Here is a 21,977-nt window from a genome sequence, read left to right on the forward strand (position 1 = left end):
ACATTGTGTTGATCTTACTGTCTCTTTAGACCCAGTGGTCATGTGATCGCTGAGTGTGAAAGAGTTAACCAGATTTGCTAGGTCTTATCAGTTCCAGTACAGCTTTGATCAAGACATCTGCCCCCACAGATCTTTGTTTCCCCCTTTAACTGGGGCTCTTATAGATATTCCAGTTACAATGGAAAACTCGTAAAAAATAAATGTTAACATTTTTAAAAAACTCGAAATGTCCCCTAGAACTACGAAAAACTTTGACGTAGATGTCCCATTTACCCAAGGCTGTACCTATTGCATATCAACATGACTGTCACACAATGGGAAATTTATTTTCTAATGTTCCTTTTCCTTTAGTCTTGTCTTCTCATGCATTTTTTCCTCTCTTAAATACCACCCCACTCCCTCCCTTGTCTGCTTAAAGGGGTTGTCAAGGGTATAAAAAAACTCTTGGGTGGATGGGATGGGTTAAAAAAATAAACATGTATTTACCCCCCGGGACCCCCCGGCCTGCAGCGCTGTGTTCTCTCCGGTCCTTGCTCCATGTAAACAAACAGGGGCGCGAAAGCCTCCGGTCGGCCGAGGTGGCTGGCCGTGCCCACCCGTCCCGCATGATACAGTGCTCGGAATAGGGATGGGTGGGTTGCTGGCCGGAAGCTGAATGCAGCGCGGCTTCCTGTTTGTTTACTTGGGGCAAGGATCGGAGAGATTGCGGAGCTGGACTCCGGGAGGGTATCATAAGTACATATTGTTGTTTTTTATCCTGCCCCATCCCGGCCACCCAAGGGTTTTTTTTTTTTTAATACCCTCAGACAACCTCTTTTAATACACATGACAAAGTGGGGAGGGAGCTGTGGAGGAGAGAACACTGACACCGGCTGCAGCTCCCTCCCCAGGACTCACCATATGTTGCTGGCCAGTTAATGACATCAGCACAGCATAGGCTATTGGAATCTGTCATCAGCTAAAAATCACCCTCGGGTTGACCGGTTCGCTTTAAGGGGTTAAAATCTCATTACACATATATTTAGTTGAAATTTTTTGGATAGTATTTAATTTTTGGAAACCCATTAAACAATACAACTTTAATTGTTTAAAAGCAGTTATCGGGTCAGCACTTTTCTACAGTTTTTACCTCAGATTTCCAAAAATTGCTTTTGACTGGGTATCCCTTTAAGAAATGTTCACCTGTGGTATTGCCTGGAGCACATATGTGTGTGTGTGTGTCACTTAGCATGTGATTTTGCATGTGATGTGCGGCATCACAGATAATCAGTGATTGATTGGAGGGATCCTCCGCAGCTTTGTCCTCACTGTTGTGTCACAATGGATTTCTTCACCTCTTTGCACTGTGTATTACGCACACTTAGACATCTGAGAAAGTAGAACTTGATTATAGGAGACACCTCAAATATGTATAGCATATTAGATTACGTATCAAATATCCATTTACTGTTCAATATCTATGGGATGCATTATGCTTTATACAATTTACGGGCCTAAAGCCTAAGGTTGTATTACTGAGAAAATGTTGGTTTCATTCAAGTGGATTCGGATCTCACATAAAATCAGAATAAACCTTTCCCATTTTAGGTGAATTAGGATTACCAAAGTTATTTATATTTGCCAAATGCCAGAATAATGAGAGAGAAGCACCTGTGGACATATTTTAAGGCACAACTGAAACACACTGCTTCTTTGTGTAATATAATGGGAAAGTCTCAAGAAATCAACCAAGTCATCAGTACTTCTACAAGTCTGGTTCATCCTTGGGTGCAATTTCCAGAAACCTGAAGATCCCTTTTTTCATTTGTACAAATAATTATAAACGGGTACAAACGAGAGGGGAATGTCCTGACAACATACCGCTCAGAAAGGAGTCTGGTCCTGTGTCCCATAGATGAATGTACTTTGATCCGAACTGTGCTCATCAACCCAAGAAAAAAATGCAAAAGACCTTGTCAAAATTCTGGCTTAAGCTGGTAAGAGTCTGTCACTATCTACAGTGAAATAAGTAATGTATCGACATTGGCTGAAAGGACACTCTGCCGGGAAGAAACCATTACCAGTACTCCAAAAGAAACATAAAAAATACTGTTTATAAATGCACAAAGGATCAAAAGGGTGTATTTATCATCTGAAGCCACACCCCCTGCCTCTGCAGATACTGCCTGGCGTTCTGGCGAGAGTGCGTTTTTGCTCCGTGTCGGCAAACTCTGGCCCGGTTCCCTACACACCCCATCATGAGTACTAGGCATAAAAAAATTGCGATGGCGGGGGAGATTATGGCACTTGTTATTGTTGAGATTGTTTCGGTTCAATAAACTGGCGTACAAGTCCTGATAAAGGTCCCCAAAGATCTTTGGAGACATGTCCTGTGATCTGGTGAAACAAAAATTGAACTGTTGGGACATAATGACCATCGTTACGTTTTGGAAGAAAAAAGGGAGAAGCTTGGAAGCCTGAGGACATCAACCCAGCTGCGACACACGGGGCCAGCAGCATCACGTTATGGGAGGACTGGTGCGCTCCACAAAATAGATGCGTCATGTGGAAAGAACTTCATGTGGTTATACTGAAGCAACATCTCGAGGCATCAGCCAAGGAGTTGAAGCTTGCACACAAATAAGTCTTCCAAATGGATGATGACCAAAAAATACCACCAGACCAGTTACAAAGTGGCTTTAAAGGGGTTTTCCCATTCCAGCAAATTAATGATATTGTTTGTCTTATAAAAAGTTATACAACTTTTCAATATACTTTCTGTATCCGTTCCTCACGGTTTTCTAGATCTCCACTTGCTGTTCTTCTATAGAAAACTTCATTGTTTACTTCCAGAGGACAGAAATCTGACCATGGTCACACAGGTGCACGGCTCGTTATAACACTCAGCTCCGATTACTGTCTGTGATACTAATGAGCTGTGCACCTGTGTGACCATGGTCATATTTCTGTTCCCAGGAAGTAAACTTAGAAACTTTCTAAAGATTGACAACAAGCAGAGATCTAGAAAACCATGAGGAATGGATACAGAAAGTATATTGGAAATTTGTATAACTTTTTATAATAAAAACAATAACATTAATTTGCTGAAATGGGAACACGCCTTTAAGCGTAACCTTTATTTGAGATGATTCATATTGTATGTGTTGGGGGAGGTGGTGAACATTTTTCTAATAGATTTCATTAACAAATTCTGCTTAGTTTGTAAATAAAACCACAGTTCTCCCTCCCTTAGATCCATAGGGTACACTATGGGGCATATTTATCAGGGCCTCAAGCACTTGCAATTATTTTGCCCTCTCCGCCACCTTCACGCCAGTGAGGGGGGGGGGGGGTAGGGCGCAGCCAGCCGGGAGTGGGCCATTGCAGGGCGTTACTGTCCCTGCGCCGGCGACTTTTCATACGTGTGCAGCTGCCTGCCCCGATACATCAAGAGGCGGAAGCAGTGCCCTGCCAGCTTCATACACATGGAGGGGGTCATCGAGTCATTACTAAAGACAGTGGTGAATGCTTGGACCCCTCCGATCTCCCGTAAGCTGCCAGAACATGGGACGTCACAGGAAGTCTTGAGTCCTGGTACGAATGGGAAACTTTATCATGAGTATAATACGTGTGACCCTAATGGGGTCTTCTACTTACCCTGTTAAAATTTTCTATAAGTGTTCAACCCGTTTAATTTTAATAATTCTGTGCCCAAAGTTTTGGTAATGCAGCTATAGGAAAACATTGATTCTCTGCCCTTGAAATGTACTGCCTGCTAATTTATAGGGATCCAGATATAAGCTGTCACCCATTACTACCTGCACCATGCTTTTGTGTGAAGCTTTACTATCAGGTCCCTTTTGTTACAGGTGGTTAATAATGTAACCCGTAAATTTACAGCACAAATGGCAGGTAGACTAATCCTTCACTATCATCCTTCTTGGATCAGATACATTAGTCATAGGCAGCAAAAGTCCCGGAGGGTTCGTTGCCTTTCGCAGCCACCAGGAACAATTGGATGGTATTGTCCTTTTGCTGACGGTATAATCGCGGTCTTTGCTTGCGATGATTGTGGAATACTCCATGGAACGAGGAGCTTTGTCTCGTGCTAAGCCGGGAGTGAGAGCAAACACTTAACATGTTGGTTTTCAGTAGGGAATTTATTGCTGTTTACTTTCACCGTGGTTTTCGAGGTAGCACAAACCACTAAAAAATTTGTTAAAAATCTATTTCATTTCCATTTGCATAATTGTTCTATACGTAATTTCTGTCTTTCTGATATTTTTTTTTAAAAGCATTGGGGTTTTTGTTTAGTAATCTTATACCCTATAACCTTTGTTAAGGTCCACCGTCCGCAACAAGCACCTCCTTTGCTCTTGAGGACCTTTATGATCATCCAATATGCAGATCAGTGAGCACCTCGTGATACGTCTGCCGATGGTTGACCTGCAGATCCCATTGTATGATCACATGAAAAATTGTGACCAGCTTCTATTTTTCACAAATTTTTTTTCTTACAAAAATATTCAATATTCAAATCTTCCAGGATGTATTTGTTTATCATATTTCATTAGAATAGGTCTAAGTAGTTTTTACAGCTCAACCCCATTCACTCAAATGAGAAGAAGGTGCCAACAAGGCTATGTGTGTGCCGTCGTTGTGACCTCCCCTCGTATCAGTGTTCGGTAGATGCCAACGATTTGATTCTAATGAAAATTGATCAATAAATAAGTCCAGGAATTTCCTTTTAGGGGTCGTTCTTGGGCCCTGGAGATTACTGTGGAGGTCCGCTTATGCCCATCTGTCATGGAGTTTTATACTAAACATACGCCTATAATGAAGTGTATGTTTGTTTGTTGTTGTTTTTTCTAATGTTTTATATATAAGGGGGCAAGTAAGGGTCATACAGTAGATTTTTGGCCTTGGGCTCGTGTTGTGCATCAGGGTTTACTCGGCCAGGATTCCCGTTTTGGATGGAATAACTAGCGGAGCCTGGAGTCATCTTGTGGACCATTTACCCCACTAACATGCTACACTGCTTTTTGTGCTTAAGGTTCAGTCCTTTCATCTATTTCTTTCCCTGCAGATTGTACAAGAGTTGAAAAGTAGTGACATTGCCAAAACCTTTCGGAAAGCAATCAACCGCAAGGAGGGAATATGTGCCATCGGAGGCACCTCTGAGCTGTCTAGCGAGGGCACCCAGCACTCTTATTCAGGTAGGATTGTGGTAATAGAGTCTCATCAGAGAATGGAGATATCTCTGAATTGCCACTAAAATGGAAAATGTAACCATAGAGTCAGAGTGATGTATTGGGGTGTTACAAAGAATATTGATTAGTAGGAAATCCACTGCCGTTCCTAATTAATCATTGCTTATAGTCTTAGTTCCAGTGTGGGAACCCATGTTATCGCTATGCCAAGCAATGCTACACATTATGTAAGGGAGAAGAGTTATCAACTTATCGGGCCCTGTATCAAGTTCATAGGCCTCCAACATCTAATGATAGGAAACCAAATAAAGAGAGGTAAAAATATGGATTATAGAGCCCTGTGTTATAGAACCCATAGTGCTAAATATTGGAGAGGCACCAACTTGTTACAAGTAGCAAGCCCTTCCCGAGACAGATAAGTCTATGGACTATGGTCCATAAACAAGCACATCTCTTCACACCTTTAGGCTATATTCACACGAACGTATGGGGGACGTATATACGGCCGACGTATATACGGCCGATATACGTCCCCCATACACTCCTATGGGCGCACGGCACCCTACGGGAGCGGTACGGTGCCGCACACGTGCGGCACCGTACCGTTCCATACCCGGGAAAAAGATAGGACCTGTCCTATCTTTTCCCGTAATACGGCGCCGTGCGCTATAGGTTGCTATGGAGAGGGGCGGGGGTGAGCTGCGCTCACCTCCTCCTCCTCTCCCCGTACACTGCCGTTGCCCGCTACGGTACGGTACGGGCGGGCAACGGCAGTGTGAATATAGCCTTACAGTAGTTCAGATGTCTGCCCGAGGGTTGCTCGTCTGCCTGAAGGTTGCTCGTCTGCTGCGTGCCCCAAAATCCTAGAAGAACACAAAGGCACAGTAGTGCCTCCTCTATTTTGTAATGTGAATGCTTATAGCCTTAAGGCAAAATTATTTTGTTCTAATTATCCCTTAACCCTTTCATATTTTAGTATCTTGCATGCATGACCAATTATTTATTTGTTCCCAAGCCTCTTTATGTGTTTCTTTTCAGAGGAGGAGAAGTATGCCTTTGTCAACTGGATAAACAAGGCATTGGAAACTGACCCAGACACTAAGCACGTGCTGCCCATGAATCCCAACACCAATGACTTATTCCGTGCATTAGGAGATGGCATTGTGCTATGGTAAGTAGAGGTGACGATCAAACCACCGGGACACCGAAATAGAACTCCCCTGTCCCATCAGAAAATATACAGATTTGTATACTCACACATATTATGTGCAGCATAATAAATATATGATGGTTCACATCATCTACTATTTAGTGTTTTACGGCTGATGCAGGGGCCCCGTGACACTGCGAACCCTATAGTAGCTGTTATGGCTTCTACCCCTGTAGTTACACCCCTGTCTTGGGGTATGTAACACATCCTAATTGGTGTTACACAGCCTGATTTCTACTCCGTATAATAATAAAGTCTTTGCCAGGCGTATGATCGCGTCTCAGCATTTCTTAGAAAAGATTTAAGGCTTTGTGACCTAAATACTATTAATGTTCTTTATTTGTAGTAAAATGATTAACCTGTCTGTACCTGGCACTATTGATGAAAGGGCCATAAACAAGAAGAAGCTGACTCCCTTCACTGTGCAGGTGAGTCACAAAGAGGATGTAATATGTGGGAGCTTCCTGGTAGGATGCATCATCGTGTATAGCACATGCTATGCTATATAGGATCACCCCTAAGTCACAAGCTTCCCTATCCTAAGTCGGCAGCTTAGGATAACTCCAGCTAAGTTGCGTTCACTAATTTACTTAAATATGCACTGGATTTACTTAAATAGGGCTAATACAGATGTTGACCCCCTCCTACTGGAAGCAGTATTTCTGTTTGGTGGCTGCTTAATATCTGTGTCCTATGTAGCAGAAATGAAACCTTACTCTATCCTAGTAATGAGCTAGCTGCAGTGCTTTGTGCAGCCAGATGGGGGCGTTGCTGAGCACAGAGAAACTGAACATCATCAGTAAATTATTTATATATTTTCTATGGGGGGAGGGGAAACCTTTCAAATAACTTAATTCTGCTGACTAGCAGCCACCACTAGGGGGAGCCTTAGAAATTGCTATTTTATTATTGAGTTCACTCTAACGATGGCCGTAGTATCATTTTTCATTAACTGGAGCTTCACTAAAATAAAGATTTATACATATTTAAACAAAAAGGAAATCTAACCAACTAAATCATTATGATTATGCACTGGAATGGCTCTGTGGATATAACCTGAGCCCCACCATGCTGCAGCTTCAACGGCTGTTGCAATGCCCGCCTTTCCTCAGCACTTCACCCGGTCCTCTGCCTGCTGTAATCTCGCACAGTGGTAGAAGTAGTTGCTCCTCCACAGTATAACAGCCAATGAAGCTGAAGCATGAAGTGGATCTGGATCTATGAGTCAGTGTTGCTGGTTTATCAGTCCTGATTTGATGGTAGATTTCCTTTAAGGCTATGGAATTGTTTGGGGAATTTCTTCACCTTTTATAGATAAGATATCTCTTTACCGTTTATAGGAAAATCTGAACTTGGCATTAAACTCTTCCTCTGCCATCGGCTGCCACGTGGTTAACATTGGTGCAGAAGATCTTAAGGCTGGGAAACCTCACCTGGTGTTGGGGCTCCTGTGGCAGATCATAAAGATCGGTTTGTTTGCAGACATTGAGCTCAGCAGGAATGAAGGTAAGAATATTTTTACATGGAGTGTTCCTGATAATATGTCCAGAATTTGGTAAAAACGTGACTGCTTTCTTTCAAAAACAGTGCCACCCTGGACCATGGTTTATGCTGGTATTGCAGCTCATTTGTGTAGAGATGAATGGAGCTTAGAACTACATGAACTACACACAGAGAGGAGCGTTTCTTGGAAGAAGGCGGACATGGTTTTCCAACCCAGGGCAACCCCTTTTAAGTAAATAATTGATATGGTTTGTGTAATGAAAAGTTATACAATTTTCCAATATATGTTCTGTATCAATCGCTCACAGTTTACTAGATCTCTGCTTGCTGTCATTCTATAGGAAGCTTCATGGTTTACTTCCTGTGGATATAAACTGCTCCATGATCATGTGATGTCACACATGTGCACGACTTCTTATGTCCATGGTCATGTGTAGTCATACTGGTGCACGGCTCATTATATCCTTGGTCATGTGATGTCACACAGGTGTGGGGCTCGTTATATATCCCTGGTCATGTGATGTCACACAGGTGCACGGCTCGGTATATATTCCTGGTAATTTGATGTCACACAGGTGCATGGCTCGTTTTATCACTCAGATCTGATTACTCTTCCTATAGATTGACAACAAGCTGATTGGAAAATTCTATAACCTTTCATTACACAATGTCAGTTATTTGCTAAAAGTGGACAACCCCTTTAAGGATTTTTCTATAATTACTAGTGACCTAGATCATGACTTTGTGTTGTCATGTTTTGTATTATGATCTCTTTCATTGTAACTTAAAATGGTCGTATTTTGTACAAGAAACGTAGAAATAAGCCTTGACGTCTCCTTTCACCTCCACCTTGTGGCTGATGTCTTCCAGCTTTGGCTGCATTACTCCGCGATGGAGAAACGCTGGAAGATCTGATGAAATTGTCCCCTGAAGAGCTGCTCCTGCGATGGGCCAACTATCACCTGGAGAACGCTGGCTGGCAGAAAATCAATAACTTCAGCTCCGATATTAAGGTACTCGTGTAGAGCAAATGCCGGCATTGATACCTGACACAACATAATGGATGACGTCTCTTTAATAATGGATCTCGCGTCCTCCTTCTGTCTTCTGGGAAAAGCCGGCTCCACGCAGAATTGTTAATGAAGCTTCATTCATGCTGTACCTGCTATCGAAGGCTTGCAAAGCTTTACGCTTGTTCTCAACATCTCTCCTTAAAGGAAACCTACCTTCACGGATCTATCTAATCAGCTAGATCCGGTGACCAGTTCATCTATTGTACAGCAGCCCCATTAGTTTTTTTAGCAAATCCATTAGTACACCCGATCAGTAGAAATCTTTTATCATACAAACATGCAAATTATTTTACGAGGCTACTGGGCTGTGGAATAGCCGCACCGTGGAGTGAGAGCTATGGCTACTCCACACCCCAGGAGCCTCTTTGAATCCCTCCTCCCCTCCTGTCTTCAGCGCACTCGTCTGAGAAGCCGGTGTTCTGCGCATGCGCAGTAGCTACGGATCCAAGGGCGCCCAGCTGGGTTGGAAATGAGCAGCTGAGGACTATAATTGGATGTGTAAAAGGGGTTATCCAGGCTCTTAAAATAAACTTGCATTACTAGCAACTTACTAATGTATATGTTCAGGATGCTCCCTACTTACAGGTTTGCTCAATATATATATTGAACTATACTCTAGGGTTATGTGATGCAGGAAGTAGCATTACCCGGTCACTTAGCGTCATGTGCTATGACCTCATATGTATGGGAGACGCCTGAGTCTTGTCCTCGTCAATCTGCTATAATGATTCGGCAGAGCGAATGCTCGGCCTCCCGCTGTACGAGATCCTCATTCCCATTCTGGAGTTCTCTTCATTGGTGGAGATCTTGGCTGTCAGATTGTCACCAATTGAGAAGTTATCTCATATTCTGTGGATTGGGTATAACTTCCAAAGTTGGGACAATCCCTTTAACAAAGAGTTCCACCATAGTGAAAGTTAGAGGCAAATTGCATTTGGGGGCCTCTTGGCATCTCCTTTAAATTCTAAATGTGTTACCCTAGCCTTAAAGGGAGTGTGTTATTAGGAATTAATGTGAAATAGCAAGTTCTATCTCTAAGGCTACATCTACACGTGTGCTGCACCGTACAGTGCCACGAAGCCATTGAAGTGTATGAGGGACTTAGATACGCCCTATATATATGTCCCCCATACGTTCGTGTGGATGTAGCCTAAGATTCCTGCATTATCCAATGATAGCCTGGATTTCTGACTAGTGAATACAGTTTTATAGATGATGTCTAATTCATCCGTCTGTCTCTTCCTGAATGCTTCCCATGGATTCTCGCCTCTGTCTCCTCTCCTCTCTTCAGCTTACTGACTTTGGTAACTCCGTTAAGGTATATGGTCCACGTCTTGTATATATGATGATATATTATATAAAAAGGGTCTCCACCTACTTTTATAAGTCTAATGTAAATAAATATTTTACTTTAATATTTAATAATTAAATATACTGGGATGTATTTTATATGGTCTTATAACTTATTATACTGTTTTATACCTGTTTTTTTTATGCTAATTGTTTTTTATTTTCCTCAAGGACTCGAGAGCTTATTTCCATCTGCTCAACCAGATCGCACCCAAGGGTCAGAAGGAAGGCGAAGAGAAGATAGATATTAACATGTCTGGATTCAATGTAAGTTTCACAACCATTATTGCTCTTCAAAAATCAAAAGGTATATATATATAATTTTTTTTTTTTTTTTTTTTTTAATTCTGCATTTTATCTTGAAAATAAGAGTCGTTTTGGATTATTACTGAAAAGTGGTCCCCATTACAGTGATCTGCATTGGGGCCCAGGACAGTCAGTTACACCTCTGAATGCAGAGTAGTGGGTAGAGTGACCCCCTCATACACCATATTTCTTAAAAGATATATATAATTGAGAAGTTATCTCCTATTCTGTGGATTGGGTATAACTTCATAAGTTGGGACAATCACTTTAACAAAGAGTTCCACCATAGTGAAATTTAGAGGCAAATTGCATTTGGGGGCCTCTAGGCATCTTCTTTAAATTCTAAATGTGTTACCCTAGCCTTAAAGGAAACCTAGCATTTCAAATGGTCGGTGTAAGCTGTAAACACCGAGCACCAGCTCATGTTGAGCTGGTGCCGGTGCTTAGTTTCGTTAGTGTTAAAACCGCGGTATCGTTGTTTTAACACTTTTTAAACTTTATAGCAGAAGCTGCTTCGGCGCTGCGTGCGACCGTGCGCGCGCAACGCCTGCGGCATCTCCTATGTAGGAGCGCGCAGCGCCGAAGCAGTTTCTGCTATAAAGTTTAAAAAGTGTTAAAACCACGATACCGCGGTTTTAACACTAACGAAACTAAGCACCGGCACCAGCTCACCCTGAGCTGGTGCTCGGTGTTTACAGCTTACACCGACCATTTGAAATGGTAGGTTTCCTTTAAAGGGAGTGTGTTATTAGGAATTAATGTGAAATGGCAAGTTCTATTTCTAAGGCTACATCCGCACATGTGCTGCACCGTCATTTTGGACTATTACTGAAAAGAGGCCATCATTACAGTGATCTGCATTGGGGCGCAGGACAATCAGTTACACCTCTGAATGCAGAGTAGAGGGTAGAGTAACCCCCTCATACACCATATTTCTTAAGATATATGGACTTGTTGAATATCTTTATATCTGTTTTTGGAAAGCTGGATGGCTGCTCCTATAGCGGTTGTTACCCAGCTTTTTCATAGTACTGAATGATAAGTCACTGATACTTTTCATGCTTCTAATTGATGTGGGATTGCCACATAGAGCGGGTTGTATGTGTATATATAGGACATGTGGCAGTACAATAATAAATAAGTAGGTCCCGATGGTTCTGTCGGGTTCTGTCTCTCCTCACGCTCTTCGTTTCGCTTGTTCCTGCAGGAGAAGGACGATCTGAAGAGGGCAGAGCACATGCTGCAGCAGGCGGACAGGCTGGGCTGCAGGCAGTTTGTGACTCCTGCCGACGTCGTGAGCGGAAATCCTAAACTAAACTTGGCCTTTGTGGCAAACTTGTTCAATAAATACCCAGCACTTACTAAGCCCGAGAACCAGGACATTGACTGGTCGCTCCTGGAAGGTGAGTAATCAGCGCTGTTCACCCATAATACCAGACAGGCGTGTTGCTGTGTCTGGGAGGAAGCAGCCATGTTTTTCTCTCCTTTTATAGAAAATCTACCACTGTGATTGGGGTAATCTTCTTATATTTGTTATCCATGACCCATTTCTTCTAAAATTATGCTGTTATACTGTCTCCACGTCCTGTGCTCTGGCACAGTAAAACAGCCTGTGAATCTGCTGCATGGAAGGGCTCTGGTAAAACCCCCCGAGCATAATTTAGCATAATTTTAAAAGTTGATTTTATAAGGAAGGAGACCATGGGTAACTCTAGCCCCCTCAGGTAGGGGATGAAATGTCCTTTCTACCGTTCCCTCTTTTATGTGCAATATCACCCATAACTGTAAAACCTCTCCTTTCAAAGCCATGTGACAATGATCAGAGAACAATCACTTTTTTTAGCATCTTGCATTCTGTCACCCCTATCAGAACCATGATACATGCTGGTTTCATATTAAATATAAGACTCTCCTATTTCAGGCCACATCAGCTTTGTTGTTTGGTGACCTACAGAACCGGAGATACAGGTCATTAATGAAATGGGTGGGAACTGGATCTGGATCTGCAGCTCACATTTCCAGCTATGTATTTAACTACATTTATCTCTGGCTCTGAGATTCTCACAGTGCTTGAGGTTCTGTTCAGCAGCATTTGTCTAGGATCTATAGAACTAAAGATAGAGACACCTGAAGTCACACTGTCCCTGCAGCCTCTAAACATGACTCGTCTCAGGCAAAGTAACTCTTCTCGGCTCATTGCTCATGCTTTTGAAGGAGATCTACAGGTCTATGGATGAGATTTTAGAAGGGACATTTCAAACCCTACCTGAGGGGGCTGCTAGTTTAATAGGGTAAAATGTGGTGACCGGAAAGCCTGTTGCCCATGAGCGAGTTTGAGAAACTGGATCGTCACCTTTTGGAATTTAGTAAAAGCCAAACCTCATCACTGGATTGAACTCGGTATGTCTCCTCAGTTCAGTGATTTAAAGGGGTCGTCCACTTTCAGCAAACAATTGATATGATTTGCATAAGTAAAAGTTATACAATTTTCCAATATAATTTCTGTATTGATTCCTTATGGTTTTCTAATCTCTGCTTGCTGTCCTACTATAAAAAGCTTCTATGTTACTCCCAGTGGATAGAAATCTGTCCATGGTCATGTGATGGACATGCAGGTGCACGGCTCGTTAGTATCACAGAGTAATCAGAGCCGTGTGATGTAACGAGCCATGCACCCTTGTGACCATGGTCAGATTTCTATCCACTGGAAGTAAACATAGAAGCTTTCTATAGAAGGACAGCAAGCAGAGATCTTGAAAACTATGAGGAATTGATACAGAAAGTATATTGGAAAATTATATAACTTTTTATTAAACAAACCATATCAATTATTTACTGAAAGTGAACAACTCCTTTAAAGGTTCGGTCCAATGAATCCCAAAAGCACGCTGACGATTTCTTGGACCAAACTCACTCATGGGCTGTGGGCCTAATAGTCCTAATGCACAACTAGCTCTTTAAAGGGCATCTCCCACCAGGGTGAAGGACTGTATGCAAATGAGCCTGAGGGGCTCCGTGCATCATTAATGCCTACGGAGCCTGGAGCCCCTCAGGCTCATTTGCATATAGTCCTTCATCCTGGTGGTAGATGCCCTATAGAGCTGGTATATAACTGGTGGCCGGATCTCTGTGTTAAAGTATCGGAAGATTTTGATCATTGATTGAGGCTTCAAACAATGTTGCCTTATGGTGCCATCTAGTGGAAGAGTTTGGTACAATTTTTCCACTAACCTAAAAACCCACATGCTTTACTTGTACGAAATCTTAGAAGTCCTTAATTCTTAGAACAAAATATTATTTAATGTCAATGGGATATATTAAACTAAAGGTTTTATCTTCTAAAGTGATATATCTTCTGTGTTAACATAAGTGTTAAGCAGCTAAAAACAGAACCTAAATCTCATGCGTCTATTACCCCATTTCAGGAGAAACGAGAGAGGAAAGGACATTCCGGAACTGGATGAACTCACTGGGTGTGAATCCCCACGTCAATCATATGTACAGGTATGTATCTACTGTGCGCATCTTCACATGTCTGTACATTGCTGGATGGGCGCATACTATATATGACTGACATGTAACCATTTTAAACCATTTTTGCTTTTTTCTACACTTTTTTTTGACCTGTAGCTTAGTTTTCACTAAAACTATATTTGTAAGTTGACAAAGGTGTACACAGAATAATGTGGTCCTCTGTGTAGAGATGCATCTTATTATGGAGCGTAAGTTTATGCCAAGTTTATTATCCCAGACCTCCTTGCTTATAGAGAGGGGGGGGGTGTTACCCGGGCCCCTCTGTGCTGTAGTTTCACAGCGTGATACTCTTTAGAGGGGCACCACCCCTTCCATTGTGTGCTGAAACTTTCTCTGCTGCTGTGAAATTACATCAGGCAGACGGAATGAGTGGTGATTGCTGAGGGAGTAGAGGGGAGGGGGAGACACTGTAACAGCCTGTGAAGCTGCAGCACGGAAAGTCTCTGGTTAACACCCCCAGGAGCCTTTGAGGCTCATTAGTGTAATATTAAAGGATTTTGATTTTAGAAGGAAGGAGGCCATGGATATCAAATAGAAGATGATTACCACAGTCACCGGTGTTTGGATCAATAATGTAAGTGTCCCTGGATTTTGATGGCAGATCTCCTTTAATCAAATATTACTAGTAGGAATAACAGAGGAATAATACGTTATGATAAGTATTCACTCAAAAAGAATCTGTCATCAGTTTTGACCATACAAAGCTGCAGGCAGTGTCGGGTATTGGCCCTGGAGACCTGTGTAACCACATCTTTCTGTATGTTGTAAGTAGTTACAAGACTATCCTAAGTTGCAGGATAACCTCCTATGTTTTATAATGTACTTTTTTTAGTGACCTCCAAGACTCCCTAGTCATTCTACAGTTGTATGAAAAGATCAAAGTACTAGTGGACTGGAGCAAAGTCAACAAGCCCCCATATCCTAAACTTGGGGCAAACATGAAAAAAGTAAGGAAAAGCAACATCTAAGATGACTTTTTGATGAGTGAACCCGAATGATTAATCTTGACTTAACTGGATTTCTTATTTGTAGCTGGAGAACTGTAACTATGCAGTGGACTTGGGGAAGCACACGGCCAAGTTCTCCCTGGTGGGTATCGGCGGACAAGACCTGAACGACGGCAACCAAACGCTGACCCTAGCGGTAGTCTGGCAACTCATGAGGAGGTGAGGAAGGACGGTCCTCCATACCTCAAGGGAGAGGACTGTGTAATGTTTGATTTCGCCAGCGGAGGCGCTGTTTTAAGAGGTTGATCATCTCCATGACTTTTCTCTAGGTATACCCTCAATGTGTTGGAAGACCTGGGAGATGGCCAGAAAGTTAACGATGACACCATTGTCAATTTTGTAAACCAAACTTTGAAAGACTCTGGAAAGACCTCCTCTATTCAGAGCTTTAAGGTAATGTCCCCTCATTTATCACGGTGGATTGTTATAGGCTACTTCCTTTTATATCATCCCTATGTGTATTGGTATAATGGGCGGCTACTAGAGAAGACTTCCCTGCCCAACACTGGGCACCGGATGGAACTATGTGTCCTTCTGTAGATCTTCTGACACTTTCTCTCCACCCTCCAGGACAAAGCGATCAGCACTAGTCTTCCTGTAGTGGACCTTATTGATGCTATCCAGCCTGGGAGTATTAATTATGACCTGGTGAAGACCGGGACACTGTCTGAGGAGGACAAACAAGAGAACGCCACGTACGTGTTATCCATCACTGACCACATCCCCAGACATGCCACCAATGGCACATTGATGTAGAGTTATATAGAGAGAACCTGGAGAATGTAGAGGCAAAGTTTATGATCTATTAACAGTTCTAGTTCTGTCTTTGTACCATCTGCTCAGCACATCATGGTCTATCAGCGTCAAAGTGCAGAATGTTATAGAGCATTTGGAGCTCTGAAGATTCTACAGAAAGGGTAATTTAGAGCAGATTGTAGTAACTCGTATAGCATGCTATAAAGCAGGAGGGGCTGAGCAGAATATATATAGTGTGCTATCTGCAGGCAGCATGTTATGAAGCAGGAGGGGATGAGCAGATTATATACAGGCGTCCCCCTACTTAAGAACACCCGACTTACAGACGACCCCTAGTTACAAACGGACCTCTGAATGTTGGTAATGTACTGTACTTTAGTCCGAGGCTACAATAATCAGCTATAACAGGTATCACAGGTGTCTGTAATGAAGCTTTATTGTTAATCCTGGTTTTTATGACAACCCAACATTTTTAAAATCCAATTGTCACAGAGACCAAAAATTGTTTGACTGGGATTACAATGATAAAATATACAGCTCCGACTTGCATACAAATTCAACTTAAGAACAAACCTGCAGAACCTATCTTGTATGTAACCCTGGGACTGCCTGTATAGTGTGCTATCTGCAGAGCGCATGCGATAAAGCAGGAGGGGCTGAACAGCTTATTTATAGCGTACTATCTGCAGGCGGTATGTCATAGAGCAGGAGAAGCTGAGCAGATTATATATAGTGTACTATCCGTGGGCGGTATGCCATAGAGCACAAGGAGCTGGTCAAGTTATACAGTGTCCTATCTTCAGGCAGCATATCATAGAGCAGGAAAAGCTGAGCAGATTGATATACATTTGAGAAGTCAGTGAGATGATCTGATCAGTAACAGACATCTAAGGATCACTGTGCATAGAGATGGAGTCATGAATTACTGATGGGACCTCCCTGACCTCTCTTCACAGGAAAAGAAGGGATGTAAGTGTATAAAATGCAGGTTATGTTGACTCTTTTCCCAGGAAAACTTTTATACCGGGTCTGCTCAGCTTCTCCTGCTCTGTAACATGCTGCCTACAGACACATGTCGCACAACTGCGGAACTTTTCATGTGAATATTCCGACCATATGTAACGACTTACCGCTTGCTGATCCTAATGTCGCCTCTTTGGTTCTCCTCCAGATATGCCATATCCATGGCCAGACGGATCGGAGCGAGAGTATACGCCCTGCCAGACGACCTTGTGGAGGTGAAGCCCAAAATGGTTATGACTGTGTTTGCCTGCCTGATGGGGCGAGGAATGAAGAAGGTGTAGATGTCTCCTGCGGAGGAGGGTGTACGGCTTACAAATCCTGACAGTTTGGGGCCCTTTTTTTCGCACTGTTGAGAACTTTTTTTTTTTTTTTTTTCTTTCCTGTCAGCGGCCAAGATTTGCTTTGCTACATTAGTCCCAGTCCTCGGGAAGAAGCGCTGAACACCTCAAGTGCTTCTCTTTCCAAGCCGATGGCTCCAGATCACACCAAAATGCATTCATACGCGGACACTTGTGACCTTGTAGTGTCCAGACCTCCTTCATAGTCAGCCCTAACCAGAATGAACATCACATATGATGATGTGTGCCGCTAATGGGCGCGTCTGCTGTAGTATAGCGCCCACTATGGCGGCCATATTGTGCCCAATGGGCATGAATTCATTCCATACCTAAACTGCACAAGTCACACCTGTGATGCATCAGAAATCCTGCTGTAATTCTCTGACTAGCCATTTGCTATTAGATTCCATATCCGGCAGCGTCCCCCCCCCTATGTTTGTAGTCTGTGTTTCTGATCTTCATCTCATCCGTAATTTCCCCGGTTAACATTGAATGCATTTTCGTCTGCATCTTGGTTCGTACTTCAAGCATTACCATAAATAATAATTTTTCCCCTCTTTTTTTTTTTTGTATAAGGCCTGCATTAACATTTATTTTTTTTTGTAACAATTTTTATTTAAAATTCTATCTGCTATAAAAAAAACAAAAAAGAAAGAAAAAACGAAAAACTTGTTTTATCTGGAAATGCTGGGTTCATTTGTGCCAGAGATGGCGCGCTGTGTGTATGAGGCGCCAGGAGGGCGGAGCGTTACCATCCGCATTACCATCACCTACATGTATGAGATCGCTTTGGCTTCCTGTTTGCTAGACTTTTACCATCGTGCTGCTGTTTTATGCTGTTGATGGCGATGATACGGAGGTAAAGCGGAATACAAATAAAGAAACTGTTTCAGCATTTTGCTTTTTGTTTTATTTAGTAATTGAACCAGTAACAACAATTGGGGATGAGAGGCGCCGGGGGCTCATACATGGGGCAGAGTTCCTGGGTGTACGGCTCTGCAGGATCTGTGCTGGCAATGACGGCTTTACTTTTACACATTTTTTAATTCTTAATCCATCCAGTGGCTGTTGAGAATGTTCTTCACTTTCACCAGCAGGTGGCAGCAGATCATATATAATGCCATATATAGCAGACAGAATATTACATTACATTCTCGAAATTGCTACAAATTATTAACTACATCATTGGTGATTTCCACGGCAGCCACTAAAGCCTTAGGCTGCATTCCTAATAAGGACACTACTGCTACTACTAAGAAAGTAGTAATTAATGATGGGTTAATAAAGCAGTGATATCAGTGTAATCTAATACACAATACAGGGATAATACACACAGTGATGTCACAGTGCAGGGAAAATACACACAGTGATGTCACAGTACAGGGATAATACACACAGTGATGTCACAGTACAGGGATAATACACACAGTGATGTCACAGTATGGGGATAATACACACAGCGATGTCACAGTACAGAGATAATACACACTGATGTCACAGTACAGGGATAATACACACAGTGATGTCACAGTACAGGGATAATACACACAGGGATGTCACAGTACAGGGATAATACACACAGGGATGTCACAGTACAGGGATAATACACACAGGGATGTCACACTACAGGGATAATACACACAGTGATGTCACAGTACAGGGATAATACACACAGTGATGTCACACTACAGGGATAATACACACAGTGATGTCACAGTACAGGGATAATACACACAGTGATGTCACAGTACAGGGATTGCTTACAGTAGAGTACAGGATGTATATAAGGTTTTCAGGAGTATTAGAAATATATCTCTAACATTGCGCACACACACAAAGTCCAGCACTGTGTGAATCGGCTCCAATAACGGAGGAATGCAATGCCGGGAGGACCCCCAACAATTTTGAAGTGAAAAACACAGGCGGCACTCCGATGTCAAATACACAAGTAGGATGAAGTTACTTCAGGTGGTAATGTTTTTGTGTACGTTACGCCTTTGTCAAGCAGAGAGTTACAAGTGTTCCCCTCGGGGTAATTCACACAGTGCATCAGGATATAATTTGCATACAAAATGGGAGTAGGGCTGGATTCACATTTTTCTATGATCTCTCTGCTGGGGACTGAAGTCTGTGTATAATATTTGGTATATGATGCACAGAGATTTTGTTTCCCTGATATTTAGCAGTGCCGACATTGTACTGTTAGCTGTGCTACTTATCAGGGAGACTAGAAGTCCATCTGCATCTCATATCAATATTATGCCCAATATTGTGCGATCAGTCTGTGGCACGGCACTTCTCACATCCGGGATCATCATAGACAAATGTGAATCCAGCCTAAAGATTACCAAATTTTCTGTGCATATTCCATATAATCGGGAGTAAACTCGCTTAATACTTGCATTTGAAGTGTTACGCTAAGTTTTATGACATGACAGTGCCAACAACAGTGCCATCATATGTGCACACACCTGTGAATAAGATTACAAACATCCACATTGGAGTAAATACGCACTCCCCCACGTCATGTCATTGCGCTGTGAGCAGGACTGAGGCAGTGGCGCCATATTGCATCTGGGCGAGGCAATCCTTATCGTAGTATTGCTGGGGAGTGCAAGGCGGCTACAAACACGGCTCAGCTACACCAGTTCTGTCCGGAGGAATGGGCCCAACTATTGTGAGAGGCTTGTGGAAGGAGATCCAAAGTGTTTGAGCCAAGTCATACAGTTTATGGAGAATGGTCCCAAATACTAATGAAATGTATGGATATAAAATTTAATAAAAATACCTTAAAAATCTTCTGTCTTCTCTGGGGTCGTCTTATGCACCGGTCGCGGGTGTTTTCACAGCGATGGCTGCCGGCAGCCTCAAAAAGATAGCGGCGCATGGGCGCCGCCATCTTACCTGGGATCGCCGCTCCCCGTGACGTCATCGGGGGCGGCGATCCGTCTCCATTGTAGCCTCGGGTCTTCCGAAGACCCGAGGCTATTTCGTTTTAACCCCTTCATTACAGTGTGCTGATGGCACATTGTAATGAATGAGGAGGAAAATCCCCATATACTGCCATACTGTAGTATGGCAGTATATGATAGGATTGATCAGACAACCTAGGGTTAAAGTACCCTAGGGAGTCTGAAAAATAGTACCTCCCTGCGCCGAAGCAGCTTCGGCCATAAAGTTTAAAAAGTGTTTTAAACCGCGATGCTGCGGTTTAAAACACTAACAAAACTAAGCTCGGGCACCAGCTCACCCTCAGCTGGTGCTCGGTAGTTCCCGCTTATACCTGCCACTTCAAGTACAGCCTTAAGTGGGGTCCACTAGCAGCTGTGGGCTCCAGCATTTGCCCAGGTATGCCCAGTGCTGGCGCCGGACCTGAACTGTCCTGGCATGATGCCTGTGCTGAGAGCATTATTACAGTCATCTATGTGCTGCAAGTTACTCATATTGGGGGGGGGGGGGATCATCACTGATATAGGACTTCATGTCCTGCATTTCACAGCCCAAACATGGGTGTATGGAATCGTAATTTTCTAAATTAATGTGTTCTATGAGATGTAACTTTATGAGGACTTCTTTTTATCAGGGATAAGTAATGTCCATTAATGGATATTAAAAATGACTACTTATCACTGATAAAAACAAGTCCTCATAAAGTTACATCTCTTAGAACACATTAATGTATAAACAAAATTTCCGCTGCTTTGGGGGAATGACCGGCAGGTTATAGAACAAGAACTGAAAAAATGAATTGACTTTTGCAGCATTATAACGATTTGTATAAAACTCCATTACCCCAGAGCTCCCCGCGTGTACCCTGGCCCCGAGCCTTGCTCCATCTGGGGATGTTCTGTGTGTAATACGGCTATGTTTAGGATTCTCCCCTTACGTTGTTTACTGCACACAATGTTCCCCGTCTCTTCATATCTGTACAGTGGACTGCAATTGTCTTACCCTCTAGAGATTTCTCCAAAATAAAATACATTTCTAGCAGCATTGCTTAACCCCGAAGATGCAGAGCAGAAAACCTCTCAGCAAACGAGCATTTCTCTAGTAGAAAGTTTTATTAGCCATAACCTTACACTACCAGAGCCCCCCAGCTTATAATACCATAACCTTACACTACCAGAGCTGGCGGGGTTATATTACCATAACCTTACACTACCAGAGCCCCCCAGCTTATAATACCATAACCTTACACTACCAGAGCCCCCGGGTTATAATACCATAACCTTACACTACCAGAGCCCCCCAGCTTATAATACCATAACCTTACACTACCAGAGCCCCCCAGCTTATAATACCATAACCTTACACTACTAGAGCCCCCCAGGTTATAATAACACAACCTTACACTACCAGAGCCCCCAGGTTATAATACCATAACCTTACACTACCAGAGCCCCCGGTTTATAATACCACAACCTTACACTACCAGAGCCCCCCAGCTTATAATACCATAACCTTACACTACCAGAGCTGGCGGGGTTATATTACCATAACCTTACACTACCAGAGCCCCCCAGCTTATAATACCATAACCTTACACTACCAGAGCCCCCCAGCTTATAATACCATAACCTTACACTACCAGAGCCCCCCAGCTTATAATACCATAACCTTACACTACCAGAGCCGGCGGGGTTATAATACCATAACCTTACACTACCAGAGCCCCCCAGGTTATAATA

The 21,977-nt window shown here is 42.8% G+C and overlaps 1 protein-coding gene across 2 annotated transcripts in view; it reads left to right on the forward strand.

Annotated features, from left to right (window-relative positions):
- Positions 1-18,184, forward strand: part of PLS3 (plastin 3) — a 51,734-nt gene extending 33,550 nt beyond the window's left edge. The window contains exons 5-18 of one of the 2 annotated variants that reach the window (XM_072125946.1): positions 5,066-5,195; positions 6,228-6,360; positions 6,746-6,827; positions 7,740-7,905; positions 8,773-8,915; positions 10,267-10,293; positions 10,497-10,592; positions 11,839-12,034; positions 14,057-14,135; positions 14,998-15,112; positions 15,198-15,331; positions 15,442-15,565; positions 15,743-15,867; positions 17,100-18,184. In XM_072125946.1, coding sequence (XP_071982047.1) covers positions 5,066-5,195; positions 6,228-6,360; positions 6,746-6,827; positions 7,740-7,905; positions 8,773-8,915; positions 10,267-10,293; positions 10,497-10,592; positions 11,839-12,034; positions 14,057-14,135; positions 14,998-15,112; positions 15,198-15,331; positions 15,442-15,565; positions 15,743-15,867; positions 17,100-17,232 — 1,683 coding nt within the window. In that variant the 3' untranslated portion in view covers positions 17,233-18,184. The remainder of the gene's footprint in view (positions 1-5,065; positions 5,196-6,227; positions 6,361-6,745; positions 6,828-7,739; positions 7,906-8,772; positions 8,916-10,266; positions 10,294-10,496; positions 10,593-11,838; positions 12,035-14,056; positions 14,136-14,997; positions 15,113-15,197; positions 15,332-15,441; positions 15,566-15,742; positions 15,868-17,099) is intronic. The other variant, XM_072125947.1, reaches the window with a different exon arrangement.
- The last annotated feature ends 3,793 nt before the right edge of the window (positions 18,185-21,977 follow it).

Source organism: Engystomops pustulosus, chromosome 9, assembly GCF_040894005.1.
Source record: "Engystomops pustulosus chromosome 9, aEngPut4.maternal, whole genome shotgun sequence".
In the NCBI taxonomy this organism is placed as follows: Eukaryota; Metazoa; Chordata; class Amphibia; order Anura; family Leptodactylidae; genus Engystomops; species Engystomops pustulosus.